We start from the raw sequence: 12,103 nt of genomic DNA on the forward strand, positions 1-12,103 counted from the left end.
CAAGTGTATGGTACCTACTCCTTCAATATCACATGCATGGTTATTCCCTAGGTTACTTCCCCAAGGTTACTTGTTGCATAAGAAGAAAAACACTCCAAAGATGGAGTTTATATGAAATGAAGCACCACTGTCAACAATCTATAATTGTGACAGACCATCATGAGCAGACAACAAGTCATCTATCACATCCCTTCTAGTGATATACATGTCTTCCACTGTCATAGCATGTGGATTTGAAGATGCAACTAGCAAATCAACATTTTTATTTTCTTCTATCTTCTCAATAACAACATTAGACACCACATTTTCCTTCTCTATTTCTTTAGGGATACAACTGCCATCCTTCTCATTCTTTTTGCCTTTTTCATTAGCCTGCTTCTTGCATTCTTGCTCCTTTTTTCATAGTGCCTACAATCGGGCTTTTTATGCCCTTTGCATCCACACTGAGAGCAAGTAATATCTTGCTGTTTTTTCTTGCTTTTGCTACGTTTTTTTTGCTTATTTGTAGCATTTAACCTCTTTTCAGTTCGTCCTCTTACATTGTAGGCTGATCCACAGTTTTCCCCACTTGCCTTGCGTCTAATCTCCTCGTTGAGAATAGAACCATGCACACCATCAAATGTCAAGTTGGGGTTGTTGCTCAATGACACAACCAATGCTTCCCATGAGTCATGAGCAAGAAGATAGTCCTTAGCTTAGGATCAAAAGCCAGCAAGCCTACATATTGTAAGTCACTCAAAATACCAGTGAAAGCATTTAAATGCTCTGGAGGTGGGCTTTAGACTCATCAAGCTTCAAGTTGACCAACTTTCGCATGAGATGGACTTGATTGACACGAGTTGTATTCTCATATGTAGCCTTGAGTTTCTTCCAAACTGTGTATGTAGTGGTGAGTCCCTTGATATCAACCAAGATATCATCTGTGATTGCCATTTTGACATAAGTGATGGCTTTCTTATACATTTTAGCCCAATCCTCATCTGACAAAGCAATAGGTTTATGTTTTGCTAGAGCATCATCACAATCCTTTAGAAAAAGTATACCATGTATGCGATCTTTTCAAAGATCAAAGCCATTGCCGTTAAATTTGCGAATCTCAAAAAGATTCTTTGTGTCAGACATAGATGCATTGCCAGCCATTTACATCAATAAAATGCTGAATACTTTCAGCAAATAGTAAGGTTGCTGAATATAGCAGTAAGTATGCAAACTTGCACTGCTGCACTTTCAGTCCCAACAGATGATTACAGCATATACATGAACCGAATCTGATACATATGCATAAAAGATAGCTCCCACTTTAGTAACACATCACCATAATACCCAAATGCAATAACCCAAGTGCTGTATGTACCACTGTTTCATTGCACAATGAGCATTTAGCAATACATGTACCAAGAGAAGCTGCCCTTTTACAACATTTAATACATCCCAAGTCCAAAATTTCTCCCACTCAGCAATGAATTTGCTGTAATTTCACTGTCAAATGCATCACCGATGTGAAAAGCCCCAAAATTTGTGCAATAAATCTGTCCCAATTGCACTAAGACATCATCCCGAGTATTTGGGGACCAAATGTGTACAAATTTCACAAATTCCGCAAATACCCCCAAATTTTAGGGACCAAATGTGTACAAACTTTAGTGAAATTGGCTTAGTTGAGCAAAATTTCACTTGTACATGAAAAGTTCCAAAATTTCTGTGGCAAATGCACACAATATTTGCAATTTCTAGGTCAAATGTCTTTGTTTTGCATCAAAGTCTCCAAATCCGGGAAAAGTTCCAAATTTTTGAGTCAAAATTGCACACTGTGCTTGGGCATGCGAACCCCCATCAGTGGGAGAAGAAAAATTGCAAGAAATAATTTAAAAAATGAGGAGTGTCCCTCGAATCTGCGCTGTGATGGCGTTGACGTGTTGTGTGTCATCCGTTGCCCGTCGCATGCTGCCTTGCCGCCTGACCGTGCCCTATCCCCATCGACTGTTGGAACTGCGCCGCCTGCCTAGTCATGTGCCATCTGCTTGGTCGCGACTTGACTAGCACAATTGATTTGTTGCCTCACGCCAACTGTCATTTGAAATCCACTAATTGCAGCTTGGTCAGAACGAATACTTGTTGACTCTTGAATAGGCTGAACAATGACAAGTTGACGACTCCTTCACGCAATCACTCTTGCCGCAGCTTTGATACCGGTTTGAAGGGTGGGCGGAAGTGCCCAGGTAGTATGCGAGACAAAGGAGGTGTATTCAACAGCAAAGAGTGTGCAAAGAGAGTGGAGACTCGAAATGAGTGTGTCCAGTGTGGTACACATAAAGAATAAAAGAATGTATTCAGACCTAGGGTACAGTACACTTACACACACAAGGGTGCAGTCACATGTACAAGTAAATTTATACATGGGAGCAGGAGTAAAAGGATCTTTACACCCAACAACTTCTTTGGGTTCAAGAGGCCTCTGCGTCTCCACCCTCAGAGGGGGCACCTACGCATCTTGAAGTTCTTCCCACCATTTACTCTTTGGGGATGGCTGTCTTCGAATAGTCATTTCTCCTATTGATATGTAGGATCTTTAGGTACCACCTAGATTAAGGCCTTGGTGGTTTAGATGTGACTTGATGATGAGGCCTTCAAATTCCTTTTGGCATGGAGTCACGGAGCTAGTGGCTTTTCTCGTTAGGTGGAGTTAGGTTCTTTAGTTCATTCAATTACTGTTCCTTACTACAGGTTACCTTTTTGATGGAAATCTTGGATCTTTGGGATCCTCTACATCTTCGTCGTATCTCTCTTTGCTCCTCTTTTAAGTTTCTTCATTTCTTTTTGGGTCTAAGAGGGGGTGTTGAGACTGCTTTTTCCGTGTATCCACCTCAGTTAGGGTTTTGCATTGACACCCCCAAAAAGGGCCAATGCCCTCATTTTGGGCACTGTTGTTAGTGGGTGGCCACACAATGGTGCGCCACCCTAGACAGCTGAGGCCTATAAATAGGTCGCCTCTCCATTCATTTCTCATTCATTCACCACTCTTCTTTTGTCATTCCAACATTTTTCTCTCTCCTTGCCATTGTTGCTTACACCCCTATTGGAGGACATTGCAGTTCATTGCCACCTTCCATCCATCCCCACTATGCGTTTTGCTACGGCATTCTACTATGACGTTCTCTTGCTACATTCTACCATTACATTCTATTGTGGTGTTTTATTGCGGTATTCTACTGTTATATTCTACTACAGCATTCTATTGCCGTGTTCTACTGTTGCGTTCTACTGTGGTGTTCTACTGCTGTATTTTGTAGCGTGGTCCTCTTCCTGGCATTAGAGGAATGTGCTTCGCTCCCTCCATAGTTGATGATCATCTTCTTCATTCTCGATGGCATCAGATTGCGCCTTGCTCCCTCGACAGCTGTCCTTCACCTTCCAGTGATTACTTTGATAGCCCATTGTTTGGAGGATTGTGTTTCACCCCCTTTATGCACATATTCCCCATAGGTGCGGCCGCCTAATTTAAATAGGACAATGCAGTCATCTTCTAAGCTCTGGCTCCACTGCACCATCTTTTCTTCTCATAGCATGATAGTGCATCATCACCGTTAGTGTTTGCTGTACACACTCTGTGTTTCTCCTCACAAACCCTTCCGTCTCTTTGCACCGTCACATATCTTGACAAGGGGATGCAAAAGGATTTGGAATGCTGATGGCCGGACAGATTTTCTATTTTTTTTGCTGATCATGAAAGGAAATAACAATGGGGTCTTTACTTGCACTGCTTGCTTCCTTTGATGTAGAGTCACGAGTGTATGTTTGGGTTCTATGAATGTGGATCTTATATCCTGAATTTCATTTTCTTTTTCCCTCTCCCCTTTTTGGTATTTCTATTGACATGGTCGATGGTGACTTCATTGTGTCCAATGTTTACATGAGCACTCACAACCACATTTCCATGCTATCTAGGTGAACCGTTAATAAATCATGTTGCTTGTGGGTAGCTCGATGGTATCTCCAATTATCTTCAGCCTCTTCTAATTCAGATTCTGGATAGCACATGGCTGATCCTTTTCATTTAGTGTTTGTTCTTCCTTTTCCTCCATATTTTGTTTTTTCAATCTCTTCTCTCTTTTGTCTTAAAAAAAAAAGGTATTACATTGGAATTAAAAAGAAGGCTGATAACTATATTCACAGGCTACTAACAAGTGCACAAATTAATACTTCCTGATTTATATGCTGCAGCTATGAATTTTCACCACATTGTCAAAATTTCAAACTCTGTGCATGCTTGAATTGACTGGAGGCGGCTACATGATTTTTTTTTCAATAACGTTTCCACTGATGAATCAGCTTGCTTCTGCTGTAAATGCAGAATTCCAGTCCAAAAATGCCCAAATGGCTAGCTTGGTTACTTCAAAATTTAGATTGCTGCTGTCCGGGGTTGACATGCGCAGACATTTTTGCCAGCCAAAACTCTATTTTGCCATTCCGATTGCTGATGTGGTTGCATCAAGTCATATTGCTGCTGTTTGAGGCATTTAATGCAGTCCTGATAGGCTGAGTCTTGACACTGAGTTTGCTGCTGTATACAATCGTGGCAGTTTGGGATTGTCAATGTGTTGCTATTTTCTGCTACTGGAGACCCACAACTTGCTTGCTTTTCTTTTTGCTGCTGTTATAGAACTCTATAAGACAGACAATCAAACAAGTAATGTTTACTTGTGAATGCCACATTCATGATCACATTAATTTGCAGTGACACTACTATGGCCAATTTTCCAATTGTGCAACCCTTTTTAATGAGTCTCACTTGTACACTTTTTCAAACACGTGCAAGTCCAGCATTTCAGCACATGCATGAATAGCTTATGCATGTATTTGCCATGTCCTATAAATCTGCTACCCTTTCCATCATGGGCTGTGTTTCTAATCTGTTTGTGCTTTTTGTTGCTTGGAGTGTTTCATCACCATCTGAAGTTTCACTACTTAAGACACCAGATATCTGCTTGCATATGAAACTAAATAGGAACATATGGACATCAAGATAGGGAAGGTTATTACACATGATATTAGTTGTCACTTACAATTGTCAGTGCACTTTTTCAAGTTGAGATGAAACCTTGTTGGTTGATTTTGTACAGACAGAAAAACGACACATTTGGATGGTCATCTGGAGGATTTTTTGCATCCAAATCATTGCGACTTTCAGTTTTACATTCTCAGAAGAGACAGGAAAGACGCAGGAGTGGCAGATTTGTTGTTCGTGCAGATTCTGTATGTTTCAGGACAATGTTTCACAGTATAGTACCTGTTCATTGCCGTACTTTAGATTGATCCTTATAGACAATGGTTTCTGTTTATTGTAGGATTATTACGATATCCTTGGGGTTTCCAAAAGTGCAAGCAAATCAGAAATCAAGAGTGGTAAACTGGGTTTCTATGGTAGATTTTATTTTTCCTTAACTGCAAGTTTGTATTGCTTACTTTGAAGTCTCTCTCTTGTTTGCCAGCTTATCGAAAACTTGCAAGGCAGTACCATCCAGATGTGAACAAGTAAGCTATCTATAGTAATTTTGGTTTTGTGATAGTGAACTCTAGAATAAAGACTAAATATGTTGTTTCAAATGTCCTTCTGTTGATAGACATCTAACTTCCAGTCATCCTATATCACTGGAACTTTGTGTCACAATTTGTGTTCATCCCTTTATTTTTCTTGCTTTCCTCCTAACAATCATCTATCCTGTTGTGGTTATGGGTCTAGGGTAGCCATCTGATTTCTGCAGCACAACTGTCACCAGACTAATATCAACACTAACAATCACATGGGTGGATTAGTCCAATCAATGGACCCTTGTCAATTCACAAATGATGTGGAGGGTGTTTATGTGAAGGGTCTGCGCAGATTATGTGCATGGTAGACATGGGTCAGGTAGCAGTACAGAAGACATTTATTTTCCAAAAGGTGGTTTATGCCGATGATGGATGGCACTCCCTGGTCCCAAAATTTGGGCAACAGCATGGAAGTTCAAAAAATGTTCTCAATTGTGAAAACAAACATTCAGGAATAGATCAGGGAACTTAAAATTTGTAGCTGAATTTTTCAGGACCGGGATGTTTCCAAGTTTTGTATTGATTCGATTAGATCTGAATTAAACTTGTGTTCCATTTTCCCAATACAACTTATTCAGATATGTCAAAGTTTCTCAATTTTCTTGCTGTATCATTTGCATGTCTCAAGTTATTGTAATTTTTCTGAACAAGCACTTTTGAGATCAAAGTGACAGTCTTCAAACCTTCCACCTGTTAAATATCATGGCTTAGGAAAGCGCCATATCTCAGCTTAGGATTCGGATAAGTTAATTTTATGTGTAATGCATGTTGATATCTACTTAGGCTCCCCCTTGTTAACAATAACATTGTATTTGAATTTTCCTGTTGTGTAGAAAAGAAAGTACTTGTCTTTTACTGTACCTGTTCTGTCTATCTTATGAAAACAATTACTCAAAATTGCAGAGAACCAGGAGCTGATGAGAAATTCAAGAAAATAAGTAATGCCTACGAGGTTAAATTCTTTACTGATTATCATTAACATGCATGTCTTTGTTGGAAGCTTACGTTCTTGAGGTATAATACAGAAAAGCAAGAAATAGGTCATTTGTTCTGGAATCTAGTTAACACCATTATGTATATGTGCAGGTCCTGTCAGATGATGAGAAGCGCTCAATTTATGACAAATTTGGAGAAGCTGGTCTAAAGGGAGCTGGTGCTGCTGGTGCTTCGGTAGAATGTTTTTTTATTTTCTTTCTTTTTGCAGTTGTTCTTATTCATAGTGCTTCCAATCGGAAAGTTTGGTAGTTTCTAACATAGATTTTTAAAATAAAACCAGGGTTTCAGCAATCCATTTGATTTATTTGAAACATTCTTTGGAGGTATGGGGGGTATGAGCGGTATGGGAGGTATGGGTGGCAGAGCAGCTCGTAATAGACCAATACAAGGTGACGATGAAAGATATGATCTTTTATTGAACTTCAAAGACGCTGTGTTTGGAACGGACAAGGAAATAGAAGTCTCTCGACTTGAAAGTTGTGCTACCTGTAATGGTTCTGGAACAAAGCCTGGAACTTCACCTGTCACGTGCAGTACCTGTGGAGGCCAGGGGCAAGTAGTTTCTACAGCCAATACACCCCTTGGTCAGTTTAGACAAATTTCAACTTGCCCTGTGTGTGGTGGAACTGGGGAGTCGAGTACACCGTGCAATACTTGCCTGGGTGATGGTTGTGTCAGAAGGACCAAGAAAATAAGCTTGAAAGTACCGGCTGGTGTGGATTCAGGGAGTCGGCTTCGTGTTCGCTCTGAAGGCAATGCTGGCAGACGTGGAGGCCCCCCTGGGGACTTGTATGTTTTCATCAGTGTGCGTCCAGATCCAGAACTAAAGCGAGATGGGAATAACATATTGATCACGTCTAAGGTGAACTATATTGATGCAATTTTGGGAACAACTGTGAAAGTTCCCACAGTGGATGGTGTTGTGGACTTGAAAATTCCAGCTGGCACTCAGCCAGGAACGACATTGGTAATGGCAAAACGGGGTGTGCCTTATCTAGGGAAGCCAAATATGCGTGGTGACCAGTTAGTGAAAGTACAAGTTGAAATCCCAAGAAGGCTTAGCACAGAGGAAAGGAGATTGATTGAAGAGTTGGCAAATTTGAGCAATGCAAAGCCAGCTGGCTCCAGGTAGGCTACAAATCTGGGATCTACACCGTTCTTTTTCCTGTGTAGGAGTCGGTAATTCAGAGACACTAAATCTTCTTATTATACAACACATCCATTATGTGTGCAGTAGTTATGCATCTCGTTGTGACTGATTAATTTCAGTAAATCTCTTTGTGGCTCATTAGTTTCTGTAAGAAGTCAAAATTCAGCGTACTGCATGTGGTGATTGTGCAGGTCTTGAAAATTCTATGTCCTGTAAACATGACTGGTATAAGCAAACTCACAGGGAGACATGATTTGAGTTCGGTTTTAGTCATCTTCAGTTGGAAGGATTTGGGGTGTTGAATGTGCTGGAGCTACAGTAATGCCAATTCTTTGCAAACAGCGACTGCTCATGGAACTGCTGTTCATGCAAGAAAACTGCGCGTGCTTCCAAAGCCAGCTTCTTCCCGATGGTCTGGAAAGAAGTGGCCAGTTTCAAAATGCAGTTTGGCTCCAGCTCACTCCATTTTTGGACATGTAAGAACTTGCCCTGGGTAATGGGATGTTGAGTATGCTGTATGTGGCTTGAACATTTGGAAGTATAATTCCTATGCTCGGGACTAGCATTGATACTCTGTCATGATAGCAGTCATGCTGTACACGTACATTTCTAGGTTATTGTATTGATTATAAGAGTGTAATTCGAGGAGTTCTTGTTGCTGGATGTTTTTTAAGTTTGCAGTATTACATGTTCTTGGTGGTGGTTATTAGATTGGAACAGCCTTGAATGCTGATCAAGTGATTTGAAGGAGCTTCAGCGTCGGTCAAGGGGATCTTCACTTTGACACTAAATATGTTTTATTGCTCTGACATTTTTTGAAAAGTAACTAAAAGTGGAACACAGCTATGGACTGGTCAATTGACTTTTGGATGATCGTGGGGAGAGGGGAGGGGTGACAAAGCAGTAAAAATCTGGAGCAACTAAGGGTTCTGTACTTCTAGTTGTGCACATTCTCTGCGTTCATAGTCTTAGAATGTTATCGGCTATATGTGTGTTGGAAAGGGGGACTTGGCTTACTAGAGCATAACTGCAGCTGTTGACTGGTGATCACAATTCATCATGTTGCTGTTCTTTTGGTAGGGAGGACTGTTAATGAGGATGTAGCTGTTGAACTGAGACCTGAATTGAGAGGGAGGCAAGGGGTTGGTCAGCAGACATATTTATATCTGGAGCAGTTGGAGTAGATGTGGATCAGCTTCAGTGAGCAGTGATGGTGTGCCCTGAGAGTTTTATGGTTGTGCATATTGCATGATTTCGTTGCATCTCATTATTACCAATGCCATTCATGGAAGAGTAGCGGGGCTGCCTTGGGGGGTTGGGGGTATGTTGGCTTATTAGAGTGACTGTACATGCACGGAATACATGTTTTCATCTTTGTTCACTAGAACATAGCTCTGCATGGCTAATGTCTCTTGTGGCTCCAAACGTTAGTAGCAATGTGTTCAACGCCAGACTTCTGATTCTCATCATGATATACAGAGTCTGCAGAAAATGGACCCCAAAATTTACTGTGCTTGTAAATTAAGCATGATCATTAAACATGTCAAGCTTCTTGGTAGTGACGGTTGCCTTTGATAGCATTGTGGACCGTTGTGGATGATATATGGTGATAGAATGAGATGGTTACCAGTAATCGCAGATTTTGTTTGTGTGTGTGTTCCAGCATTCCTTGCATAAATACCATGCAGCAAAGGACGGGATCAAAAGATGCATAGGTAAGTCAAAAATATGTAGAAGCGCAGTCAGTTTTTATCTCATGGGAAGAAAATGTATATGACAGAGGAGGAGAAATTTCATTATGAACTTCCAACCCATAGTTAACTAACTAAACCACCACCACAGAAACTATAAAAGCACTGCATATACTGGATCAAATGCCAAGAGGAGGGTGCCTTTGAGTAGGCAATAGGTGGAGAAATTGAATGTTAGTAGAGTGCCAAATTGACATGCTAATGTTAGGGTGGAAGTGAGCTAGAAAGCCTGAAAGGCTCAACTTGAGAATCGGTACCCTACAAGCAGCTTTTGACTACAGCATAGCAATTTCTTACATCCCCTTTTGATGCTCCATGGAATACAGCGATGCTAGTTTCTAGAGCTGTTCCGTGCCTAAACTTTGGTGTGAAAGGCTATAGACTATAGCTACAAATGAAGCTCGCTTGAACTAGTTTATATTTTTGCCCAAAACATGAAAATCAAAGAATAAAGAAAACTATGACTAAGATCAGTACATAAACAAGTTCATGCGATGAGTCCGGTCCTATTCTCATGCACATATGAAGATATTTAGGCTTATGTACATATGAAGATATTTAAGCAATACAAACACAACTATAAAACATAGATGATATCTATTAAGGTCCTATTCTTATGTAGATATGAAGATACTTTAGCATAGGTACATATGAAGATATTTAAGCAATACTAACATAACTAAACAAAATAGACAATATCTATTAACTTTATGCTTTAAAAAATGTGATTCAAATTAACATCAAAGTAGAACAAATAGATTCATAGTTTGTAAACAATATAATTCAATATTAATGACTATACAATGTCACATTCAGAAATTTACGAATATACTAATCTAGTATATGTATCTAGTAAATTTCTCAAAAAATGGACCTAAGTAAAATGAAAGTTTATATTAAATTTTTATTGACCAATTGTTTGAAGATAAGGAAGCATGTTATAAATACGTGACTTGCAATGTGTAGTCAATTTCATCAAAACAATATAGTTTGAAATGTGCATGTACTATGCTTTACAACAAATGATTATTAAAAGTCAATCAAACATGCACCTCTAGTAATAATAAATTATGATATGATATCTTCAAATTTGTTTCCTACATATCGAAATGCATAATAGAAGTTCATTTTATGTTTAAGAAATACAAACTTAGAGAGTGATATTTACATTCCCTAAGATGCCTCAAAACACAGGACAAAACGATATAACTCAAGAATTTTAGAGAGCAATATTAATATTCCCTAAGATGCCTCAAAACACATAGGACAAAACGATATAACTCAAGAATTTTAGACATAACCCACTTTGGGGTGCCATTGGCACAAAGGCAATAAACTAGTTTTTATAAGAATTACTTGATAAGTTAATGATCCTAAAGTAGTCGAATGCAGGGAATTTTTAGAACTTTTTATGATGGCTTTGCCACCTCAATAGGTTGCCCATTTGCCCTATTTTCTAGCTACTTTCATCTTGGCAATCTCATTTGGTGGTGTTTTGAGTTGTGGTAGTGTGAGCTCATATGCAATCCACATTTTGGTTTCTTTCGAACATTTACATAGCTTTAGCGTTTCAACTTTACCTTGTATATCTCCAAACTCCAAAGTTGCTTGATTATTCCCTTGTATGGTAATGCACAATGGCATCACCTTATTGAACCCTTGATTTTTCAATATTGGCTTTAGTTTGGTTTTTGACATGTATGACTCCAAACATTCTTGGAGGTCTTCATCCTCTAGTTCCTTGTGTTTCTCTATGCCATCCTTTAAGAAAGGCCTCTTAGTCATGCATGAGATTAAATTTTCTTTTGCAACGTAGCCTCATTAACTACAGAAAAAATAGTATATGTCATACCTTGTTTATCTCCTTCTTTGTTTTAATTTCCTTTTGTACCTCTATTGCAGTCTTGTTGTCACGCCATTGACTTCATCTTCAATCTTCTTATTAGTTGTAGACACCTCATAGCCACCTTCTCCTCTAGTTGAGCCAAGTGCATGTACATCTTGGAAAGTGAGTCCTTCAAAGCTACATTTTCTACTTCCAAGTTGCAAACTCATTGATATAGGTAATCCTCCCATGCACTTGGCTCTCGGTTTGGCTTGGGTGGTGTTGCTAGGACATTTAGGAAAGTCTTTGGGTATATATAGTTGTTAAAGAAAGAATCCAAATTGAACCTTCCCCTATGTGCCACCCTTGCAACGTAGAGAGAGGTGGTGAAAGGATTCAAAGAACTCATGTATGAGAGAGAGAGAGAGAGAGAGAGAGAGAGAGAGAGAGAGAGGTTTATATTTGAAAATTTGAAAAAACTAGTACTTTCATTCGATAACACACACACACACACCCCCCCATGGTTTTCAGAGAAATCTGGAAAACACTCCAAGGCACATGGGAGGGTTTTTGATTTTCTCCCAAAAATGAGGTTTCCCTCAAAAAACCACCTTGCTTGGTGACCTAAAAAACCTTTGCTACTTTTAGGAAATGCCATGTGAAGAAGTAGTCTAAGGTCCAGAATAGGTGACAGTCAAGGAAAAAAGCGCTCTATGTTTCTTTTTCTTTAATTTTGAAATGGCAAGGAGGGTTTAGAAAAACCCTCATGTGACACGATATTTGATTTAAAAA

General features: G+C 39.5%; 1 protein-coding gene across 1 annotated transcript in view; it reads left to right on the top strand.

Moving 5' to 3' along the window:
* Positions 1–8,392, top strand: part of LOC148026784 (chaperone protein dnaJ A6, chloroplastic-like) — a 47,327-nt gene extending 38,935 nt beyond the window's left edge. The window contains exons 2-8 of the mRNA XM_087691315.1: positions 5,121–5,253; positions 5,346–5,403; positions 5,490–5,532; positions 6,493–6,541; positions 6,676–6,759; positions 6,866–7,713; positions 7,927–8,392. Of these exons, the coding sequence (XP_087547441.1) occupies positions 5,121–5,253; positions 5,346–5,403; positions 5,490–5,532; positions 6,493–6,541; positions 6,676–6,759; positions 6,866–7,713; positions 7,927–7,933 (1,222 nt within the window). The 3' untranslated portion in view covers positions 7,934–8,392. The remainder of the gene's footprint in view (positions 1–5,120; positions 5,254–5,345; positions 5,404–5,489; positions 5,533–6,492; positions 6,542–6,675; positions 6,760–6,865; positions 7,714–7,926) is intronic.
* The last annotated feature ends 3,711 nt before the right edge of the window (positions 8,393–12,103 follow it).

The sequence above is a fragment of the Lygodium microphyllum genome, chromosome 13, assembly GCF_053477565.2.
Source record: "Lygodium microphyllum isolate KBCC chromosome 13, Lygodium_microphyllum_v1.1.10, whole genome shotgun sequence".
NCBI lineage: Eukaryota > Viridiplantae > Streptophyta > Polypodiopsida > Schizaeales > Lygodiaceae > Lygodium > Lygodium microphyllum.